Source organism: Pseudophryne corroboree, chromosome 10 (assembly GCF_028390025.1).
Source record: "Pseudophryne corroboree isolate aPseCor3 chromosome 10, aPseCor3.hap2, whole genome shotgun sequence".
Lineage (NCBI taxonomy): Eukaryota > Metazoa > Chordata > Amphibia > Anura > Myobatrachidae > Pseudophryne > Pseudophryne corroboree.
This window is the reverse complement of record NC_086453.1, coordinates 210556435-210581234: the sequence shown is the minus strand read 5'-3', so window position 1 is coordinate 210581234 and position 24800 is coordinate 210556435. Positions and strand designations below refer to the sequence as shown.

At 48.5% G+C, this 24800-nt stretch overlaps 1 protein-coding gene across 5 annotated transcripts in view; it reads right to left on the bottom strand.

Moving 5' to 3' along the window:
• Nucleotides 1-24800, bottom strand: part of GABRD (gamma-aminobutyric acid type A receptor subunit delta) — a 310753-nt gene that overhangs the window by 132275 nt on the left and 153678 nt on the right. For all 5 annotated transcript variants that reach the window (XM_063943053.1, XM_063943056.1, XM_063943054.1 and 2 more), the window contains one exon: nucleotides 24364-24501. In XM_063943053.1, the coding sequence (XP_063799123.1) occupies nucleotides 24364-24501 (138 nt within the window). The remainder of the gene's footprint in view (nucleotides 1-24363; nucleotides 24502-24800) is intronic.

Below are 24800 nucleotides of genomic sequence, written 5' to 3'. Positions count from 1 at the left end.
GTCGACCAGTAGTGGTCGACCGAGACACTGTCAACCTAGTTACTATCTACCTTCCATACCACACCCATTTGAGGAAGACCTTTTTCTATATCAACATGACTGTGTCACACTCGGCGTAAGTTGGGGTTCCGACAACAGAGCTTTGGCTGAAGGGACAGCTGCCTGTGAAGGGATTAGACGAAGTGGCCGAATGTAGTTCCTACTCATGGGGTGGAGACCTTAGTAAAAGAGAAGTAGGAGGGTAACTGCAGTTTTAATGAGAAGTAAACTATACACGGATACTTTAGGGATTGAAAGACACTGAATTAAAGAACTGGAGTCTATGGTTAATGATTTGAAAAGAGGCTGAAGAACTCTGGTTTTGAATTGAAGACTGTGGCTTGTGATTGAAAGACAAGGCTGAAGAACTCTGACTTGGAAGAAATGAGGACTGTGTCTTGTGATTGAAAGACGAGGCTGAAGAACTCTGACTTTGAAGAAATTAAGACTGGCTTATGATTGAAAGACGAGGCTGAAGAACTCTGACTTTGAAAAAATAAAGACTGTGGCTTGTGATTGAAAGACATCCGAGGGAACCACCTTTAGCACCCGAAGCTTCCTCTACAGCCTGGGACCTTGTGAGCACTCCATGAGTGGTGACAGGCTTTAAACAATGGGACTGTAGCAGCGATAGGTAACTGACAGACAATAGCAACCAGGGCACCCGGAGCAATCTGGGAGCACAGACCTAGAGCACCTTTCACAAGAAAGTAACTTGAAGCACTGGAATCCTTTCTCTGAGCCAGCCCCTTTTATAACGGAAGACTACACTGGATTGGCTGGGAATTCCCATTGGCAGAACACAGATCTTCTACATGGTGGCCCCCAGCACAGGGGATATTCACAGCTGCAGCACACAGCTTACCTAGCTCCGGCCTTTGGCTTCCGAATGCTGTGTATCCGCCAGAGGACCCGGCTCTCCAGACCCCGGCCCCTGGCCTCCAGAAGCCGCACACATGTCCTGGAGAACCCTGCCGCAAACAGCTCCCCGCCACCGCAGCCGTGTCAACCACCAGGAAGGTAACCCCCGGTGGACCATGCCAGAGGAAAGACTCTGGATGCTGACAAACTGTGCGCCAGTGCACAAAACAAGAACTTTAAAGTCATGGTTTGATAAGTTCAGTGTGGAAAAACTTGACTGGCCCGCACAGAGGGGGTAATTCAGATCTGATCGCTGCTGTGCGTTTTTGCTCAGCACCGATCAGGTCCAAACTGCACATGCGTATGCACCGCAATGCGCAGGCGAGTTGGACAGCTACAACGGGTATAGTCGATCATCGACGGGATGGTGCAAAGTATCCATTCGCACGGGCTTACGCAAGGTGATTGACAGGCTGTTTGTGGGTGGCAACTGTCTGTTTACAGGGAGTGTCCGTAAAAACGCAGGCGTGTCAGCTCTGGCCCCGATCAGCAGGATTCAGTTGCACTGGAAGAGTAAGTCCTGGGCTGCGCAGAGACTGCACAAACTGATTATTAGCAGCTCTGCTACCACATAGGAATGCACACTTGCACAGCGAAAATACACTCCTCCTGTAGGTGGCGACTATCTGATAGCAGGGCTGCAAAAAACGCAGCCCAGCGATCAGATCTGAATTATCCCCAGAGTCCTGACCTCAACCCCTTCGAGAACCTTTGGGATGAACTGGAACAGAGACTGTGAGCCATCCAACATCAGAGCCTGACCTCATAAATGCTCTACAGAATGAAAGGGCACAAATTCCCACAGAAACACTCCAAAATCTCATGGAAAGCCTTCCAAGAAGGGGGGACCAAATCCATTTTACTATATTAATGTATATATATATTTTCATACAGTGTCATTACAGTCCCTGTTGATGTAATGGTCAGGCGTCCGAATACTTTTGTCCATATAGTACTGTAAATACTGTACTATATTACTCATATTACTCAGATAATTATGCACAGGAATAACCAACGTGGTTGTACAGATGAAGCCACGCTAATAGTAGCTCCATCTGCGACTAGGTGGGCCCAGATGTAAGAGGTGCGGCTGCGGTGCGTGTGGTGGTGCCTGCTGCCGTGCAGGTGTAGTTTCGGTACTCACCAGGCGCCGCTCTCTCTCACCTTCAGGTACCGGAACCTTCAACGGACCTGGCAAATCTTCCGTCGGATCCGGACACGACGACCTAGGAGGAAGGAGATTGCTGAGTGCCGTCCTCCTAACTGTGGACCGAAACGCCCTCCGACCCCGAGATAAATAGCGCTTTCGGGCTAGGTGAGGGTCATCCCAGGCGTCCGCCTCAGAGCCCGAATTTCACCTATTGGCACTCTCGCACCAGGTGGAAATTCTACCTTGCACCGGCGTGCAAGGCTCACCGTACGCCCTGAAGGAAGGGAGACAGATAGGGACACACACAGAAGGAACACACAGACCGATGTTACTCACCGTCCTACGTCTTGTACTCCGATCTTCTCCACTTACAGGTCCCTGTAAGGAGGCAAAGAGAGAAACAGCCGTGCAGGGCCTCACTCTAACCTAGTGTGCATCCGCTACACTAACTACATAAACAAAGCCCTCAAACTGGCTCAAGTGTGGGTGGTGCAACACAAACTATGCACAAACTCTAAACAACACTTTGCCCTGCACGGTAACACACATACATATCAGAGTACAACATCAAACGGTGCGGTTCCTTTAGATCCCTACCTGCACTCTGGAGGGTGAGCGCCACACAGCCTACCCACCTCCTGTACCTTCCCTTATGTGGGCCTCAGGCCTGCCTACCTAAATACCTCAGGGTGGCCTGGGCCTAGCGCCCAGTGCCACCTTTATTCACCTCGGGGGAACTTATTCCCTGGGCCTAGCGTCCCCTGACTGCACACAGGCCGGAGGCCTGACTTCACCCACGGGCCTAGTGCCCGCCTAACTTGTCACCCGCTGGGTGACCTGGGCCTAGCGCCCAGGGTCACCTTATGTTACCCTATTCGGCCAGAATACACTAGGGCCTAATGCCCTCTAATGCCCCACAGGCCTATTGCCTGATATGCCCCTCGGGCCTAATGCCCGCCTAACCGTCCCACAGGCCTGTGGCCTGACTATTCCTAAGGGCCTAGTGCCCAACTGTGCCCCAGGCCTAGTGCCTGCCTATCCGGGCCGGGGGGTTCCCCGGCTACTCGTGGCCACGGGCCTGGAGGGCCCGACTAAATGCCCCACGGGCCAGGAGGCCCGACTAAATGCCCACGGGCCGGGAGGGCCCGACTACGTGCCCACAGGCCGGGAGGGCCTGACTGTGCCCACGGGCCTAATGCCCGAACACCCGGTGGTCTAGGGAGGAGAGAAGGGGGCACCTTAGAAGGGCCTACCTGCGGTGGAGAAGGCTGCAGTGGGGAACTGCACAGCTCAATTGCTTCCCACCACTGCAGCGCTTCTCGGCCTGGATGAACTCTTCTGCCGCTGGCCCGTCCTGGCCAGCGGCGCCGCCGTCTCCTCGCCGCGTCCAGCCGCCGCTGGACATCTTCTTCCAGGAGCCCGACGTCTTCCGGCCTCTTCAGCGGCCACCGGAGCTCTTCTTCCCACGGCCGTCGTCTTCTCCTCCGCGCCGGACTATCTTCTGCGCTCCGGCGCGCCGACGACCTTCTCCGCTGCTCCCGCCCGGCGTCTTCTTCTGCCTTCGCGCCCCCGCGCGCGGACCTATCTTGGCGGGATATAGGTAAGTATGTATGAGAGTGTAAGTGTGTTTTAATAAATTTTTACTGTCACGGTGTGTGAGTTGTGTTTTTATTTGGGTATTTTTTCTGTTGCAGAACTACAGGTACCAGCGGGCCCGTTATTTCCCTGCATGCTGGTACTTGAGGTTCTCCAAGTACCAGCAAGCGTGGGAGGCTTGCTGTGCCTTGTAGTTCCACAATAAAAAACAATATTCTTTTTTTTTTTACACACATGGCTATCAGCCTCCCATCCACCGCCCACGGATGGGGGGGACAGCCTCGTGCTTTACCCCTGGCCCTTGGGTGCCTGGAGGGGGGGTGACCCCTTGATTTAAGGGGTCCCCACTCCTCCATGGAACCCCGGCCAGTGGTGACTAGTTGGGGGGGTAATGCCACGGCCGCAGGGACCTACATAAATGTGTCCCCCGGCTGTGGCATTATGTCCCTGGCTGGTGGAGCCCGGTGCTGGTTTTAAAAATACGGGGGACCCCTACATCTTTTGTCCCCCGTATTTTTGGAACCAGGACCAGACTAAGAGCCCGATGCTGGTTGTCTAAATACAGGGAACCCCTGTCCAATTTTTTCCCAGTATTTAAACAACCAGGACCGGCTCAAAGAGCCCGAGGCTGGTTATGCTTAGGAAGGGGGACCTCACACATTTTTTTTTTTACATTTTTTAACCCATTCAGACCCTTCTCCATTAAGTTAATGGAAGCCCTGGACAACAAAATAGCATTCATGTCCTCCTCCCACTCCCTTCCCAGTCCCAAACACTAATTATTATTTTTTTCTATAAAAATGTACAATATATCACAAGTATGATGAGCAGGCAGGCAGCGGGCATTGGCGGCATCGGACTGAGATACAAATTAGTGGCGGAGGGCTGGGTAAGTTGATGGTGGACGAGTTTGTATGCCATTGGTGGTGGCAGTGGGCATTGGCTCAGAGGCAGTAGCGGGCATTGGCTCGGCGGCGGTAGGGGTCATCGGCAGGATTCGGTGGACATTATGGCTGTAGTGCCTCACCAGCCACTGACCTCACCGCACGCCACTGGTGTGTGGGACAGTGTGCGTGTGTGTTAATTGTGTGTGTGTGGGACAGTGTGAGTGTGTGTACATTTTTGCAGTCCAGTGTGTGTGTGGGGGAGGGGAAAGTATGAGAATGTGTGTGTAGTCTGAGTGGGTGTGTGTGGGGTTTGGGGGTGGCCAGTCTGTGTGTGTGTAATCTACAGTGTGTGTGTGTGTGTGTGTGTGTGTGTGTGTGTGTGTGTGTGTGTGTGTAAGGGGGAGGGGCAGTCTGTGTGTGTGGGCGGGATGTACTAATGACCATTTACCGAAGAGGGATATGTATTAAACCACGGGCATGGAGATGCCCTTCTCACTCACCATCCAGCTGGGTGAGCGAGCCGGGCAGGTGGAAAGTCAGCAGCAGGGGCAGCATGCCGGATATCAGCAGCCGAGGGTGGGGGCTGTAAGGCACGTGCGGAGGGGTGCGGAGCCCAAAGCCGGAGATCAGCAGCATGTTGACCGGCAATAAGCAGCTTCTGCTTCCGCGTTCAACATGCCTTCAAAAGGACTTGGTCCAATTTCTTAACTTTCTTCATCAACAGATTTTGAAAATACTGACTGTTTCTTTCTGATTATGTGGTGCACTTGTGTCTGCTGAATGTCTGCTGTGACCGCTTTCAGGAACAGTGTCTTCACATTCTTCATCAAAAATTTTTTGCAATATTTGACTCTGTACGCTTCAAATTATGTTGTTCAGTTATTTCTGTTGAATGTCTGATTGGCAGTTGTGATGTGCTTGGACTGGTAGTAGAGGTATTTGGTTGAAAGAAATCATTTAACTTGGGCATCTTTGCCAAGACTGCATCAGCACTTTGCTTCTTCTCTTTTGCCTGTTTGCGCTTTTGAGCTCCTGAAGCTAAAAGTCTTTTTGGCATTTTGAAGGACTGGAAAAAAGATATATAGATAAACAGATATAGCTAGACACATATATATAGCAGGGCAGTTTAGTACTATTTTAGCTATGAATTTCTGCTAATAAAGATATCTGTGTATTACAACACTGTGTGCTGCTCTTGTGTCTGACAGGCTCTGATGTCTTATATCTAGATTTTCCCTGCACCAACTTCATGGATTTACATACAGTAAAAGCGTGGGGTTAGCTATAGTGGTTTCAAGAGGTGCAATTGCTATTGGGTCCAGAGGCTTAGGGAGTCCTGAACTAGGTTATATAGTTGCATACCAAATTCCCAGATTTGCCTACTAAGCAATTGGGTCCGAGCCACTGTCCAGCCTGAATAGATGAGTGTGTAGTGAATGTTATAAATTATTAAGTTAAAGGGCGCTGTAATGTGGCATAATATGAACTGGGGACACTGTATGTCATAATATGAATTGGGCCTACTGTGTGGTATAATGTGTACTGGCAGCTCTACAATAAGACATAATATGAACTAAGGAACTACTATGGTTCATAAAACAAACTATGGGGTATAATATTAACTGAGCCACTACTATGCAATTATAGGTCATAAAATTGCCAACTGCTGAGGAGAGGTGTCTCTCTAGAGCATTGGAACCCCATGGGCCCTTTCAAAATGTTGCCACGTTTTGGATGTGTCTTGCACCACCTTTTGGGCGTGTCTAGCACTATTTTACATTCTATCAGAGTAATCACATGTCGTAATCTAATTTCTCCCTAGTTCCTAATAATACAAGTAGATATAATACACCCCAGAGAAATAACATGAAACATAATGGTGTGACCTCTGGACGGTACTGACTGTCCGCTAAGGCATAACCCTGAGTCCTAGCTGCCGCTGCATCCGATGGTTACTTACACTTCCCCAACCTATCCCTGACCTAGTGAGTGGTGTGCCTTGGTGCAAAATTCACATTACACCACACAGTATGAGTCAAAATGAACATTTCACCACACGATATGAAACGAAATTCACATTACGCCACATGGTATAAGCCAAAAATCACATTACGTCACATGGTATAAGACAAAATTCACATTACGTAACATGGTATGAGCCAAAATTTACATTACGCCACACAGTGTGAGCCAAAATTTACATTACGCAACACAGTATGAGCCAAAATTTTCATTGCGCCACACACCAAGAGATAAAATTCACATTATGCCACACCTTATGAGCCGCAATTCACATTACGCCACACTGCATGAGCCGCAATTCACATTACACCACACGGTATGAGACAAAATTTACATTACGTCACACGGTATGAGACAAAATTCACATTACGCCACGTGCGAACGAGCGGCTGCGGCCCGGCCTGAATAGACCCCATAGTACCCTCCAAACACATTATATAATACACAGTGCCTCCAAACACATTATGTGACACATGGTGCCCCTCCAAATACATTATATAACACACATTATACATTACTTGTGGGTGCAGTCCCGTTCACATGTGGGTTCCGGTAGCAGGTGCTGCTGACAAATGTACCCTCTAATGCCCCTGCAGCGGCATGTCTGTCGCCGGGCCTGCTGACCGGGCATAGAGGGCGAGTGTAGAGAGAGCAGGGTCGGGTGGATGACGGGCGCGGGTGTAGAGAGCGGGTGCGGGCGTAGCGAGCGGCCGTAGGTAGCGGGATGTCTCTGCACGCAGGAAGTCTGTGCGGGCGGACGGCCGTAGAGAGCGGGCTGTCTGTGCTGCCGGGCGTAGAGCGTGTCCACGCGCGGCTGTCCTCCCTCCTCCTTCCCTCAGCGGCAGCCAATGACTGAGGAGCAGCAGGCTGCTGCTCCTCACGTTATTGGACAGCTGAGCCATCACTCAGCTGTCCTTCCATCACAGGCAGTGAAGTCAGTGGAGCCGCCGCCGGGATCCAGAGCCGCCAGGTACAGCACTCGCTGAGCTGCCCTGCCGCTGCGTGTGGTGCCGGCTCCCAGGAGCGCAGTGCAATACCGCAGATCGGATCTCTGTTCCAATCTGCGGCGGCGACGGGGGGGCCTTTGGAAAAAGGGGACCCAGGGTACTTATCCCCGGGACCCCCCTCTTAATCCGGCTCTGGTGGGGGTAACACACCACTAGCATCCCTAGGGGTGGGCCAGCAGCACACACTATATCAGGACATGCATGATATGTCAGTGATGACAGGGGCTGTGACATGATGTGAGGAGTGGAATGGAAGTAGCATGAACCCACACACTGAGAGTTATATAGTGAACGTAAATCATACTTACCTACTTTGAATGTCTCCTCTCTGGGAGAAGCCCGGAGAGGAGACGCTGCAGAAGACTTCAGGGGGCGGGCCGGGCTGTGACATCATCAAGCGTAATTTTAACTCCTTCCCCACTCCACGGACCCGCGAACTCAGGAGACTATCTCTCCATCCTGCCCGCATCACTAGAATGCGAGCAGGATGCGGGAGACTTACCTACTTTTCCGGGGGTGCGGAGGGCTACCCCAAAAAAGTGAGCCTCCCGCAGCTTCCGGGAGAGTAGGCAAGTATGACATAAATTAACGAAAAACTATTATTCTAATTTACCATCCTCATCCCGTAGCGAAGCACGGGTATTCAACTATCTACAATGTTATTTATACTGTGTGTTTAATATTTACATTTATTTTTGTAAACAGACATTCTTAAAATCCCAGGCAACGCCGGGTACTCCAGCTAGTAATATATACAACAGGTTCTTTGCGAAAGTATTAATTATGTGAGAAGTTTGAAATCTGCTTTAGAACAAATGCCATTAAATAACAACAGTTATCAAATAGTGATCCATACTGAGAAGCGTCTGGCAGGAGAACAAGAGACATACAGTAGCATACCTCCCAACTTTCCATTTGTAGAAAGAGGGACACGCGCGGGGAAGCTCACAAAAAAGGTGCGTGGTCTAAGAAAAGGGGCGTGGCTTCACGGAGGACCCGTGATCGTGAGCCGCGCCCCCGTTTTCATCACTGAGGGGGCATGCCCAACACTCTGTGACCAGCTGGCATGCCCCATCTCCCTCTGACTCAAGTGAATAGACGCTGTGCGCATGCGCACAGCGTCTATTCACCTCTGCTCTACTAAGCAGGGCAGCGAGTGCATAAGCCTCCCCACCCCACCCCCACCGCGGGACACTGCGGCCCGCGGGTGGGATAGCGGGACAGTCCCCAAAAAACGGGACTGTCACGCGAAAATCGGGACAGTTGGGAGGTATGGACATAGGGCCTGATTCATTAAGGACTGCAAATGCTTGCAGCAGCTTTACATTTGCAGTCCCCGGCAATGCAAATGCGGGAGGAGGTGCATACCACTTCTTCCCTGTATTTGCGATGCGATTGCATCTCAGATGAACATCGTGACCATTGGTCGAGATGTTCATCTGGCCGCTCCCATCTCTCCCCGCAAATGCCTCTGCCTGTCAATAAGGCAGAGGCGTTCACATACCAGTGCCGCGATCACAGGACCAATTCTGCACATGTGCGTGTGCGCAGGAGCCTAATAGCAGGGAAATTCAGTAGGGATCACTTATACGATCCTTACTGCATCACCCCCATAGTGCTTTCTGCGCATGATAACACACTGCTCATTTTCATGAAAGGTGAAGATGGCGACAGCATTAACATTTCACAAACGATTACAGTTACACGAATCCCCGGTCCCCAAAAAACAGTATTATGTATGCAGCATTACGTGTGAATAATTTACATTGATGCGGTCAACTTTTCAATCAATACTGTGTTGAGATGGTGGCAAAAGTGATATCGGAACGTTTGAATTATTTTAGAACATACCACGAAACTGTGCGTGACGATAATTATATATGGTTTCGAATGACAATAAAGTGCAAGGCCAGTCCTTTAATGTCATTGGTGTGAACTTGACCATCGAGGTCTTCTCTCATGGTCAGTTATACGTGGGTCGCCCCGTATCGGTAATGCCACCAATCAAATCATACTGTAACTGATGACAGTAATAAGATGTGTAATGTGGTTTACAACTCTGTATTTTCAGACTTTTGTAAACAATAAGAAATGAAAAAGAAATTACTAGAAAACATATTAAGACAGACAAGTGAACTAAAAGAGTGGGAAATAATTTTTTTTTACCACTGAATAAAATTTAACACTCGGCAACGACATGTAGGCACTGCTAGCATTATATATAGCCCATGGTAGTTGAGTGTCAGGAATTTAGAATTGCACATTAAAAGCAAAGTGTCAGGGTCTGAGGACAGCACATGGGTATTACAGTGTCAGGAACTCAGTATTGCTCTTGGGTAGCTAACATTAGGTTGCACTTGGGTAGCACAGAGCCAGGAACTCAATACAGCACACTGGTTGAAGCATGTCATGAACAGAGGATAGCACACTAGTAACAGAGTGCCAAGTACACAGAATTGCACATCAACAGCAGAAAACTAAAAACAGAGGTTTGCACACAAGCAACATAGGGGGTCATTTCCGAGTTGATCGCTCGCTAGCAACTTTTTGCATCTCAACCGCGTCTAAACTGCACATGCACATGCACCTCAATGCACAGGTGCGTCGTACTACTATAAAGCGGTTCGTTGCTGAGCGAAAGATTTTACGAAGCATTCCATTCGTACAGCCGAACGCACGGTGATTGACAGGAAGAGGGCATTTATGGATGTCAACTGACCATTTTCTGGGAGTGGTTGGAAAAACGCAGGCGTGTCCAATCGTTGGCAGGGCGGGTGTTTGACGTCAAATCCGGACCAGACACGCCAGATTGCAAGGGCTGAGTAAGTCTAGAGCTACTTAGAAACTGCTCAAAATGTTTTCAGCCCGCTCGGCAACACACGCGTTCGCACACTTGCAAAGCGAAAATACACTCCCCCATAGGCGGCGACTATTTGATCGCAAGCCAGCAAAAAGTTGCTAGCAAGCGATCAACTCTGAATGACCCCCATAGGCCCTCTTCTCTCATAAACCACAACTGGCTTCAAGTCCTGATAAGAAACATTACAGGAATAATTGGGAACAAAAATGAAAAATTAAACGATTTTTACAAGTCTGTTCTGCAGTAGACCCTGCTGATCTAATGAAATCTGGTTTCTTATCTGTTGAATAATAAAAAGCTTAAGAATTTGATGATGTTTGCAATTGTAGACGTCTGACAAGAACATTTAGACTTACTTGAAAGAAAACTACACTACAGTACCTTTTTGTTGTGAAACGTCATCTATATATATATATAACAATGGATCTATGTGTGTATGTATGTATGTTCCAGCATAACTCTGGAATGCCTGGAGCACTTTACACCAAACTTGGTACACATGACTTACAATCTGGAAACAAATACCCTAGGGTTGGGAAGGGGGTGACATGTAAAAATCCATAGTTTTCAGCATAACTCTGGAATGGCTGGAGCAATTTACACAGAGGTACACATGGGTAGGGGCAGAGGCACCCACGTGTAAGGGCAGAGGCACCCATGGGTAAGGGCACAGTCACCTACGGGTAAGGGCAGAGGCACCCACGGGTAAGGGCAGAGGCAGAGCCGGATTAACAATTGGGTGGGTGGAGCTGCAGCTGCAGGCCCCCCCCATTGAAAATAGGCCCACAGCATCTGCTCTTCAGCTGCTGCTATAGACAGGTAAAAAACTTTTCCTGCTACAGCCAGCGGCTGTCCTAAGCCCCACCCACTGAAACTTGTTGGCACAGTAGACTTCAGTAGGTCTCTCCCTGCACTGCATTGTTTGTGACCGCGAAAAAGACTCAGCTCCGTGAATGCAGGCAGGTCGGCCCGGGTGACGGATCCTGAGGCTTCCCCCTCCCTGAACGATAAGTAGGCGGACCCTAGTCAGCAGTGTCCGCCTACTGTTGTCATAGTCATGGCAGCAGACAGTGGTCCTCCTGTCATAAACGCCAGGATCAGGGAATGTCCTCAACGCCGGGATCTGTGACCACGGCATCCTATCATCAGCGCCGTCATCAGTGAGAGCACCGCAAAGTTGCCCGGGGGAACATGCTGTCCGTCTCCCACCTGTAGCAGTGGCCGATCCAGGGGTCAATTATGAGGTACCGGGCTGAGATTCTCCTGGAGTGTCCCTGTCCCGTCCCTCCCTCCACAGTACGATCCTCCACCCCTCCCCCCTACACACGGCACCTTAGATTCCCTCTAGTACAAGTGACATCCCCAATCAACCCCACCAAGTACAAGAAGCACAGGAGGAGCCCCGGCACCCTCTCCTCAGTATAGATGTCACTTTCAATCCCCCTGCACCCTCCTCCCTCGCCATTACAGTCGGCACCTCCAATTTCCCCCATACAGGCAGCAATGCACCGCTGATTCCTCAATCCTCCTAGTACAGGCAGCACCCAAATCCTCCTCACCAGTACACATGGCACCTCTGATTTCCCCACCCCAAAGAGATTGCACCCCACACGCCCCTCACCACTAATTTGTGGCTTTTCAGTACCATGCTGATCTTCATATGAGCCTACTCCAGTCTCCAAGTCTATCAAAATGACTCGATACACACTGGATAAATTTAAAGATACTCATGTTTATAATTGCTTTTGTGTGTGTATAATATATTCAATTAATTTCAGTGTCCCCTGTCAGCAGCTGACACCCCCCCAATGCGATCATACCACAAAGTGTCCCCTAATTTACATGTCAGCATTCCTATACACTTACCTGATGCTTCCTGTTATCCTCCTCCTTTTGTAAAAGTACTATATTTTTTTTCATGTGTTTGATTGCATTGTCTTATAGTTTTATACCCCGAATATTTTTTAAACTGGGCCACATTATAACGTAGCCGATGGGCAGTGTGGACCAGAGGGTGATGATAACAAACCCTTTTATAGAAGGTAAGCAGTAGCCTCATCATGCACCCTCTCACTGGGATACATACGATATCCCGGTAAATGGCATGCTGGCAGCCACATGACCTACACCGGCATCCCGAAGCAGAGAATCCCAACAGAGGTTGGGTAAGTATGTGTACACTACCCACCTAACCCCTAACCCACCCTTCCTGCAGCCTAACCCTAATCTTCCCCCCTCTCACCCGCTGCACGCAGCCTATTCCTAACCCTCCTGGGCGGTGCCTAACACCCCCCCCCCCCTTCCCGCAGCCTAAACCATACCCTCCCACCCTGCAGCCTGAACCTAAAAAGCCCCCCACGGCTTACTATGTAGGAGTTCCGGGATAGGTCGATTGGGATTCCGCCATTCGGGATCCCAGCGCCAGCATTTAAATTCATGTCGGGATGCCTGCATTGGCATTCCGAACAGTGTCGGGATTCCGGCGTCGGCATTTCAACTGGCCGGAAGCTGAAAGCCAGTATTCTGAACGGATCCCCTCTCACCTAGCATTTCATTTATTGTTTGCCAGTCTCTGGATAGGAGATGCTGTAAGTCTCCAGTGCTTCCCTCCAGGGCAGGGTGGGCTGGGCTCAAGAATGAGGTAAACAGCAGGCCAGCAGCTATGCTCTCCATGGTGATAGCCACATGCCACACACCCCATGTGCAGACCATGCTGATCAAACCCACTGTAGCAGCACACAATAGGCCCTTCATAAATTTCAGTTCCAGGCCCTTGTGGACCTTAATCTGGCACTGGGCAGAGGCACCCACAGGTAAGAACAGCGGCACACACGGGTAGGGGCAGAGGCACACATGGATAGGGGCAGAGGGTAGGGGCAGAGGCACCCACAGGTAAGGATAGAGGCACATAAGGGTAGGGGCAGAGCCTGCAGAGGCACCCACAGGTAAGGATAGAGGCACACACGGGTAGGGGCAGAGGCACACACGGGTAGAGGCATAGTCATAGGGGCAGGGCTGGATTAAGACTATGGGGGGCCCAGGGCGCACTTCAGTCAGGGGGGCCCCTAATAAAGAGGCAGGCAGAAGAAGACACACACATACACACACACACATATCCCCACACGGTGCAGCACTCTAGGCAGCTGAAAGAAATACTATAACAGCAGCATATATTTGGTAATGTTTCAGTGCCGTTTATAGGTGACACTTTCTATGTGCTGCTGTTATAGTGTTTATTTCAGCCGCCTGGAGTGCTGCACTATGTGGGGATGTGTGTGATTCAGAGTCTGCGGGCACCCGGCGCTGATGGCTTTATTCTACAGAGAGAGCCAGACACCTTGCTGTGTGTGTGTGTGTGTGTGTGTGTGTGTGTGTGTGTGTGTGTGTGTGTGTGTGTATTATAATGGGTGGGTGGGTGCATGTCAGAGCTGCTTACTGAGAGCATCTGCTCCAATCCACTGGATCCTCTTCTAGATACTTGGTTTTCGATGTCCGAGCCTTCAAATCTGTAGACATGTAAAAGTACAGAATCCTATGAATGTATGAACCCTAGCACTACAGTATGTCAAGTCGGGCCAATATAATATGTCCCAGTCGTTACCACCAGGAGACACATATCTGCATTGCATGGATAGCCATGCAATTTCGTTAGGTGTTCCTGGGAGGTGATTGGATAGTGGTTAATGGCGGTAGACGTGTCAATGTCAGGGACTGCGTCATAAAATGTAGTTCCATTGGCACTGGCAGCCATGATCCAATGGACATTCTGAGCACCAAAGGGATTCTATAATGTCTGATGGTGCAACCGATGTTTGATCGATGGCCCGTCTTCATGCACACATCGACAGATTTGCATTATAGCTGGTGGACGACACATAAGGGCGCCCACCGACTGCGGCATTAGCTTAAAGACGTAGTAGCAGCTGCTGCAGCTACTGCACATCCACCCACCTCCAAATCAGGCTCAAAGGGATATTCAATTACCCCCCGAAGAGACATCTGCAGTATAAACCCCCGATGTTTCTTTGGGTGCTGCAGTTGGGCTATTTGATTTAGTCGGCTGGTAAAAAGTGCATTTTCACCCGAAAACACACAGGTTCAGTGAAACCTGTGTGTTTACGGGTTTACGGCAATACAGTGTTTACGGCAATACAGTACACCCGACAGCAAGGCAGGGTAATTGAATATCCCTTTCAGTATTATATAACCCCACCCCACCACCCAGATAACAGTAATATACCCCCATATTATTAATACACCCCCACCCCCAACTCACCACCCAGATAACAGTAATATACCCCCATAATATTAATACACCCCCACCCCAATAACAGCAATACTGTATAGTCCCCATAATGTTAATACACCCCCATCCTCTTAACATAACCCCCACATATAACATTAATACAACCCCAGACTGTATTAATATACCCCCCTACACTTCCCCATATACTTACCTCAGTAGGAAGTAGGCTGCCTGTTCTCAGCAGACTGCGGAGCTGGAGCTCATGGGGAGAAGGAGAGACAGTCACAGATAGGGTAGAAGAGAGGAGGAGAGGGAAGGGGTGGAGACTAGAGCAGGATAAGCAAAGACTTAGGGATAGAGGAGAGAAGGGGCGGGGCTTCACGGAGCATAGGGGGCGGAGTCTCAGCAGGGGGGGGGAGTGAGCAGAGGCATCCTCACCGCAGCCCATTGGTGGCAGTGGGAGATGACCAGTTCAGCAGCTGTGACTGGCTGCTGCACTCAGTGCTGGCCCCGATGACAGCAGAATGCAGCAGCAGAAGCTGCATGATCGATCTTGGAGCCTAAGTGAAAGATTCCTACGGATCCTCTAGGGGGCCCCTGAGATTTGGGGGGCCCAGGGTAACGTACCCCCTGGGCTCCCCCCTTAATCCGGCTCTGCATAGGGGTAGGAGCAATGGCACCTACAGGTAAGGGCAGATGCACACATTGGTGGGAGCAGAGGCACACACGGGTGGGGGCAGAGGCATACTTTAATGTCGAAACTAAGCAAGGAGACCTAGGGCCCTTTGACATAGAATCAGTCTGCAAAGCTAACATATTTAACATACAGTGGGCAGAGCTTGGCCTATCGTCCCAGCATTTACAGCACTGAGCAGGGCAGCATCAGAGGCGGGGCGGGGCAGAGAAGGCGGCGGATTATTCTCCTCAGCACCAGCATTTTAACAGCATCAATCTGGGGAAGCCCAGAGGTGCGACCTGACGAAGATTGGTATTATTCTTTAAATTCAGCTAGTATCCTATAAATGTCCTACAATAGTATTATTCATTTATATCACTCAAGAGAATTGAGCTGTATTATGGAACACAATGATTACAAAATACCAATATATACACTATATGGACAAAAGTATTTGGCCACACCTGATAATTCTTGAATTCAGGTGTTTCAATCAGACCTGTTGCCACAGGTGTATAAAATCAAGCACCTAGCCATGCAGCTTCCATTTGCAAATATTTGTAATACAAAATGGTTTGTTCTGAAGAGCTCAATGACTTCAAGCATGGTATTGTGAAAGGATGGCATCTTTGCAATAAGACGGTTTGTAAAATTTCATCCCTGCTGGATATTCCGCAGTCAACTGTAAGTGATATTATTAGAAAGTGACAGCATTTAGGAACAACAGCAGCTCAGCCACGAAATGAAAGACCACGTAAAATCACAGAGTGAGGTCAACAACTGCTAAGGCACATGGTGCGTAAAAGTCACCAATGCTCTGCTGATTCCACAGCTGAAGAGTTCCGAACTTCCACTGGCAGTAATGTAAACCCAAAAATTGTGCGGTGGAAGCTTAATGGAGTGGGTTTCCATGACTGAGCAGCTGCATGCAAGCCTCACATCACTAAGTCCAATTGCAAGCATTGAATGGAGTGGTGTAAAGCACACCGACACTGGACTGTGGAGCAGTGGAAATGTGTTCTGTGGAGTGACTGATCACGCTTTGTCATGGTCCGGGTAATTAAACAGACATTCTTACCTCTCAAGTGCCTGTCCAAGCTGTCACTACGCTCCAGGCCCAGTTGCTATCAGCGTGGCCTGCGTCCACTGCATAGTGTGGCAGATCTGCAGCCACATGTAACACAAACATAGTTTCCCTCCTAAACCAAACATGGGGGCTGCCATGTATGTTTCGGTCATCTGATTCCAGTGAGCTTATCCTGAGCATCCTGCTGTTCAGCTGATCATCCCAGCCAATCCCTGCACACTGGCTGCTATAAGAATGCTGGGTAAGGACTGCCTAGTCGCCAGTGCTATGATTGTCATTCCCTGTATGGTTGTTTGCTCTCAGCTGCTTCTCGGTTACCGTGCTCCAGGAGATTCCACTCTGTCCTGAGACCTGAGTTCCATCCAGCTTGCAGCTCTGCATGGCTCATCTGTGTTCCGCCATCGATACTCAGCTCCATTGGTGTTCCGCCATCAATCTCTAGCTCCATCGGTGTTCTGCCATCGATACTCAGCTCCATCGGTGTTCCGCCATCGATACTCAGCCCCATCGGTGTTCCACCATCGATACTCAGCTCCATCGGTGTTCCACCATCGATACTCAGCTCCATCAGTGTTCTGCCATCGATCTCTAGCTCCATCGGTGTTCTGCCATTGATCTAAAGTTCCATCGGTGTTCCGCCATCGATCTAAAGCTACAGTGGTGCTCCGCACCAATATCCAGTATCATCAGTATCCATCTCATCTCCAGTGGTCAGTAACCTTGTGCTCATTCAAATTGGGACTTTATCAATGGTTTACACTGCATCCAAGTCTGCTGCTGTCCTTATTTATGTTGGGACTTCATCAGTGGTTCACACTGCATCTAAAGTTTATTGTTGTGTGCTCACCTATATTGAGACTTCATTAGTGGTTCACACTACATCCGATATTACATCTTGCCATCGATGTTACATCTGCTACAGCATTGCCTCAGTTCCTATGCCTAAGTTACTGCATTATCTGCGATACCGATTATCTGAGTCTATTACCAACTGCCACTAACTATACCATCTTGGGTGCTGAATAAAAGACTTATTTTATTTTACAATCTCTGTTGTTTGGGTCACGCCTCCAGGCCTATGCGCTAGCACACCTCCTCCTGGTCAATGTACAAGAACTTAATCAAAGCTCCCAGGTTCACATACCATTCTGCCCCTATGCCTGAGATCTCTACTGTTCCGAGTCAGACCTCAGGCGTGACACGCTTCTCTGTTTGGAAGTCAAATGGGTGAGTCTGGGTTTGGCGGATGCAGGGAGAACGTTACTTGCCTGACTGCATTATTGCAACTGTGAAGTTTGGTGGAGGACAGATAATTGTATGGGGCTGTTTTTCAGGGTTTGGGCTAGGCTCCTTATCTGCAGTGAAGGGAAATCTTAATGCTTCAGTATACCAAGACATTTTGGCCAATGCTATGCTTCCAACTTTGTGGCAACAGTTTGAGGAGCAATCCGGTCTCTAGGTCGACAGTAACTAGGTTGACACTATCTAGGTCGACCACTATTGGTCGACAGTAACTAGGTCAACAGGGTTTCTAGGTTGACAGGGTCTCTAGGTCGACATGTTCTAGATCGACAGGTCAAAAGGTCGACATGAGTTTTTCATGATTATTTTTTTCTTTTTTTGAACCTTTTCATACTTAACGATCCACGTGGATTACGATTGGAACGGTAGCATGGAAGCAATGCGAGGGGACACGGTGCACTAATTGGGGTTCCCGGTCACTCTACGAAGAAAACGACACCCAAAAAAACAAAAACAAAAACCTCATGTCTACCTTTTGACCTGTCTACCTAGACCATGTCGACCTAAATACCCTGTTGACCTACAGACCCTGTCGACCAGTAGTGGTCGACCGAGACACTGTCAACCTAGTTACTATCTACCTTCCATACCACACCCATTTGAGGAAGACCTTTTTCTATATCAACATGACTGTGTCACACTCGGCGTAAGTTGGGGTTCCGACAACAGAGCTTTGGCTGAAGGGACAGCTGCCTGTGAAGGGATTAGACGAAGTGGCCGAATGTAGTTCCTACTCATGGGGTGGAGACCTTAGTAAAAGAGAAGTAGGAGGGTAACTGCAGTTTTAATGAGAAGTAAACTATACACGGATACTTTAGGGATTGAAAGACACTGAATTAAAGAACTGGAGTCTATGGTTAATGATTTGAAAAGAGGCTGAAGAACTCTGGTTTTGAATTGAAGACTGTGGCTTGTGATTGAAAGACAAGGCTGAAGAACTCTGACTTGGAAGAAATGAGGACTGTGTCTTGTGATTGAAAGACGAGGCTGAAGAACTCTGACTTTGAAGAAATTAAGACTGGCTTATGATTGAAAGACGAGGCTGAAGAACTCTGACTTTGAAAAAATAAAGACTGTGGCTTGTGATCGAAAGACATCCGAGGGAACCACCTTTAGCACCCGAAGCTTCCTCTACAGCCTGGGACCTTGTGAGCACTCCATGAGTGGTGACAGGCTTTAAACAATGGGACTGTAGCAGCGATAGGTAACTGACAGACAATAGCAACCAGGGCACCCGGAGCAATCTGGGAGCACAGAGCTAGAGCACCTTTCACAAGAAAGTAACTTGAAGCACTGGAATCCTTTCTCTGAGCCAGCCCCTTTTATAACGGAAGACTACACTGGATTGGCTGGGAATTCCCATTGGCAGAACACAGATCTTCTACATGGTGGCCCCCAGCACAGGGGATATTCACAGCTGCAGCACACAGCTTACCTAGCTCCGGCCTTTGGCTTCCGAATGCTGTGTATCCGCCAGAGGACCCGGCTCTCCAGACCCCGGCCCCTGGCCTCCAGAAGCCGCACACATGTCCTGGAGAACCCTGCCGCAAACAGCTCCCCGCCACCGCAGCCGTGTCAACCACCAGGAAGGTAACCCCCGGTGGACCATGCCAGAGGAAAGACTCTGGATGCTGACAAACTGTGCGCCAGTGCACAAAACAAGAACTTTAAAGTCATGGTTTGATAAGTTCAGTGTGGAAAAACTTGACTGGCCCGCACAGAGGGGGTAATTCAGATCTGATCGCTGCTGTGCGTTTTTGCTCAGCACCGATCAGGTCCAAACTGCACATGCGTATGCACCGCAATGCGCAGGCGAGTTGGACAGCTACAACGGGTATAGTCGATCATCGACGGAATGGTGCAAAGTATCCATTCGCACGGGCTTACGCAAGGTGATTGACAGGCTGTTTGTGGGTGGCAACTGTCTGTTTACAGGGAGTGTCCGTAAAAACGCAGGCGTGTCAGCTCTGGCCCCGATCAGCAGGATTCAGTCGCACTGGAAGAGTAAGTCCTGGGCTGCGCAGAGACTGCACAAACTGATTATTAGCAGCTCTGCTACCACATAGGAATGCACACTTGCACAGCGAAAATACACTCCTCCTGTAGGTGGCGACTATCTGATAGCAGGGCTGCAAAAAACGCAGCCCAGCGATCAGATCTGAATTATCCCCAGAGTCCTGACCTCAACCCCTTCGAGAACCTTTGGGATGAACTGGAACAGAGACTGTGAGCCATCCAACATCAGAGCCTGAACTCATAAATGCTCTACAGAATGAAAGGGCACAAATTCCCACAGAAACACTCCAAAATCTCATGGAAAGCCTTCCAAGAAGGGGGGACCAAATCCATTTTACTATATTAATGTATATATATATTTTCATACAGTGTCATTACAGTCCCTGTTGATGTAATGGTCAGGCGTCCGAATACTTTTGTCCATATAGTACTGTAAATACTGTACTATATTACTCATATTACTCAGATAATTATGCACAGGAATAACCAACGTGGTTGTACAGATAAAGCCACACTAATCGTAGCTCCATCTGCGACTAGGTGGGCCCAGAGAGGCTCACTGCTGGGAACGAATGATAAGTGAGTGCGTCATAGATGCGCACGCACCCCATTCAAAGTGAATGGGGGCATCTCTGTATGCTCAACAGCATGCCGAGGCGCAGGCACGCCTCGGCACGCCGCGAACCCCTGCCTGCGATGCAGCATCTGTAGGTGGTGCCGTAGCTATTAGGCCTGGATCAACTCATGCTATGATAGACTGTAATTCCTAGCCAGTCGAGGATGGAGAGGCCCATGAGCATGTGTATACGTATGGTCTATCTGTTCATTATCATAGTATTGCCAGGCTTCCGTAGCCTACTACTGTTCCTGCTGTATATACAGATGGCTTGTGATGCCCTCATTCTGGATTAGCACCCCACCCACTGCCTCTCAGGCTTTCAAACAGGGAACTGATTTATCACTCCTATCCCTTATTTCTGTGATGTCCTGGGGTGGTATGGCTGGGGAAGTTTGAGGGTGCTCTGCGCCCCAGAGGTGAACCCCTAAAATGTTAGGGACCTGTCCGATAAGGTCACGGTGAAGTAGGTGGGCAGGCTCATACATTGGCCAATATATGCCAAAAACATTGGATATGATGGTTGTTTTCATTTTAATGGTGTATGGTGCACCTACACTTGTGTTCGTATATTGTAGTAATAAATCACAGCAAGGTAGCACATCCCATTATAAGAAGCTAAGGTGTGCAGTCCAGGCCCCCTCTCCACAATATAGTCTATACTAGCTTAATAACCATGCTTCGCTACGGAATTGAAAGAATAATGCCAATCTTTGTCAGGCCGCACCGCTGGGCTTCCCCGGATTGATGCAGTCAAAATGCTGGTGCTGAAGAGAATAATCCGCCTCCTTCTCTGCCCCGCCCCGCCTCTGATGCTGCCCTGTTCTGTGCTGTAAATGCTGGGATGACAGGCCAAGCTCCGCCTGCTGTATGTTAAATATGTTAGCTTTGCAGGATGACTATGTCAAAGGGCCCTAGGTCTCCTTGCTTAGTTTCGACACTAAAGTATGCCTCTGCCCCCACCCATGTGTGCCTCTACCCTTCCTGTGTGCGCATCTTCCCTTACCAGTGGGTGCCTCTGCTCCTACCTGTATGCTTATGCCCCTACCTGTGTGTGCCTTTGCCCCTACCCATGTGTGCCTCTATCCTTACCTGTGGGTGCCTCTGCCTCTACCTGTGGGTGCCTCTGCCCCTACTTGTGTGTGCCTCTATCCTTACCTGTGGGTACCTCTGCCCCTACCCGTATGTGCTTTTGCCCCTACCCGTGTATGCCTCTGCCCTTACCCGAGTGTGTCTCTATACTTACCTGTGGGTGCCTCTTCCCCTACCCATGTGTGCCTCTGCCCCTACTCGTGGGTGCCTCTGCCCTTACTTGTGGGTTCCTGTGCCCCTACTCGTGTGTGCCTCTGCCCTTACATGTGGGTTCCTGTGACCCTACTCATGTGTGCCTCTGCCCCTACCCGTGGGTGCCTCTGCCCTTACACATGTGTGCCTCTGTGTAAATTGCTCCAGCCATTCCAGAGTTATGCCGAAAATTTGGGATTTTTATATGTCACCCCCTTACCTCGCCCACCCCTAGGGGTGCTAGGGGTGTCTTACCCACACAATTTTTATTTCCAGATTGTAAGTCATATGTATACCAAGTTTGGTGTAAATTGCTCCAGGCATTCCAGAGTTATGCCAAAAACTATGGATTTTTACATGTCACCCCCTTTCCATCCCCACCCCTAGGGGTGCTTGGGGTGTCTTACCCCCACAATATTTTTTGCCATATTGTAAGTCATGTATACCAAGTTTGGTGTAAATTGCTCCAGGCATTCCAGAGTTATGCCGAAAACTATGTATTTTTACATGTCACCACTTTCCCACCCCCACCCCTAGGGGTGCTTGGGGTGTCTTACCCCCACAGTATTTGTTTCCAGATTGTAAGTGATACAGTATGTGTACCAAGTTTGGTGTAAATTGCTCAAGGCATTCCAGAGTTATGCTGGAACATCATACTTGCCTACCTGACCCTCTCCGTGAGGGAGAAAATGCTCTGTTCCTGGACTTTCCTGGTTATGTATGATTGCCATCACCTGTGGTGAGCTAGTTAATTGATAAGAAAGGTGTTTCACCACAGAACTATTAACTATTAACACAGAACATAGAACTATTTTTATATATATATAGATTATGTGTGTATACACACAGAGGGCTTGGGACGCCCTCATTCTGGATTAGCACCCCACTCACTGCCTCTCAGACTTTTAAACAGGGAACTCACATATGCTGACTGCACAAATGCTATAGGTAAGATCATCTCAATTGTATACAGAGTCATTATGGGGGTGAGCTTTTGGGGCATGGGACTCCTTGGATTGCTCTGGCTGGAACACTTTGTGGCATCACCACCTTACATTTATTTTTAACACCTATATCACCCTGTGTTTTTTTTTTTTCATTTATGTAGCATTTTTCACACATATTTTACACTTGTAACACTGATCAGGTAACCTCACTTTCTCAAGGAGGGACAGAATGATCTGCTTCTGGACTTCCCTCTTAATTTATGATTGCCCTCACCTATAGTGAAACACCTTTCTTATCCATTAACCAGTTCAACCCAGGTGCCGGCAATCATAAATGAAGCTAAAAGTCCAGAAGCAGAGCATTGTGTCCCTCCTGGAGAGGGTCATGTTGTGAGGTATGCATACCTCCCAACATGACCCTCTCCAGGAGGGACACAATGCTCTGCTTCTGGACTTTTCTCCTAATTTATGATTGCCGGCACCTGTGTTGAATGGGTTAATAGATGAGAAAGGTGTTTCAGCACAGGTGCTGGCAATCATAAATTAAGAGGGAAGTCCAGGAGCAGAGCATTCTGTCCCTCCTGGAGAGGGTCATGTTGGGAGGTATGGGTATGTATTAGGCTTATTATGAACAAGGGCTGGGGCACTACTGTATGGGTTATTATGGGCGTTATTGCAGAGGACATTACTCTGTGACATAAAATTAATTAGGACATGACTATGGGGCATAAAATGAAGTAGGGAAATACCAGACATAAAGTTGACAAACACTGAGGAGAGAGATGTCTCTCCAGAAACATTCGGACTGGGGCCCTTCAAAATTCATATTGAATGCACTGCACAGGAAAACTATAACCATAAGGAAAAATCTAGTTGTTTCTGCATTTTTAATGATTGCTGCTTTAAATCTAGCAGCTAAATTGCATAAATCCCACTGGTGCTTGCAACTCACAGGATATTTATATTTGGGATTTCACCTCTGTTAGCAACATTGTGGCCTCTTTGTTTTAAAATGAACTTGAAAACATACTTGCCTACCTGACCCTCTCCATGAGGAGAAAATGCTCTGTTCCTGGACTTACCTGGTAATGTATGATTGCCATCACCTGTGGTGAAACACCTTTCTTATCAATTAACTAGCTCCCCACAGGTGGTGGCAATCATACATTACCAGGAAAGTCCAGGAACAGAGCATTTTCTCCCTCATGGAGAGGGTCAGATAGGCAAGTATGCTCTAAAATGAAGCACATAAATACCCAAACTTGCATGAACACATGAAAAAGCACAATAGGTAGTCAAATGCAGAGCCACAAATAAAAGCATCTGTACGTGCATGCTAAAGGCAATTTGCACATGGGGACAAACCATACTTGCCTACCTGACCCTCTCCATGAGGGAGAAAATGCTCTGTTCCTGGACTTTCCTGGTAATGTATGATTGCCATCACCTGTGGTGAGCTAGGTAATAGATAAGAAAGGTGTTTCACCACAGGTGATGGCAATCATACATTACGAGGAAAGTCCAGAAACAGCATTTTCTCCCTCATGGGGAGGGTCAGGTAGGCAAGTATGGGACAAACATGCAGCCTACATTCCAAAAGCATGTTCATGTAAATAAACCCTAAACAATTCAAGAAATGTTCCATGGGAATTGTGTATTTGCCTACAGAAATATAGGAGATGGGTCCCATTAGTGGGACATTATTACCTGATTTGAAGTTCACTAATTCTTTTGTGAATTTGTATTTAGTGATAGTAAACTGAGGTAGCTCCAGTTTATCCAGTCCATGGATCTGTTCCTGGTTTTCTGACCAGTTGTAGAGGATGTCTTCTGCTGAATAGCCATCTAGATACAGTATTATATTAGCGTATTACACACCACCATACTGAATATAAATGACGTTTGTACATGGATTGTATGACATGTAGGAAGTTGTATAACCTAGCCAAACAAGCATTATACACAGCATAAAGCTAGGTACACACTTGTACAATCATACTTTCAATGCGATTTTACTTGTGATATTAGTTATGTTCAGAAGTCCCAATCAGTGCTGATTGTGATCCCATGAAACTATCTGTCTAAAAAAATCAGATGAAAAGATTGTGACAATACAGATTTCTGGCTATGGAACTGTATAAATT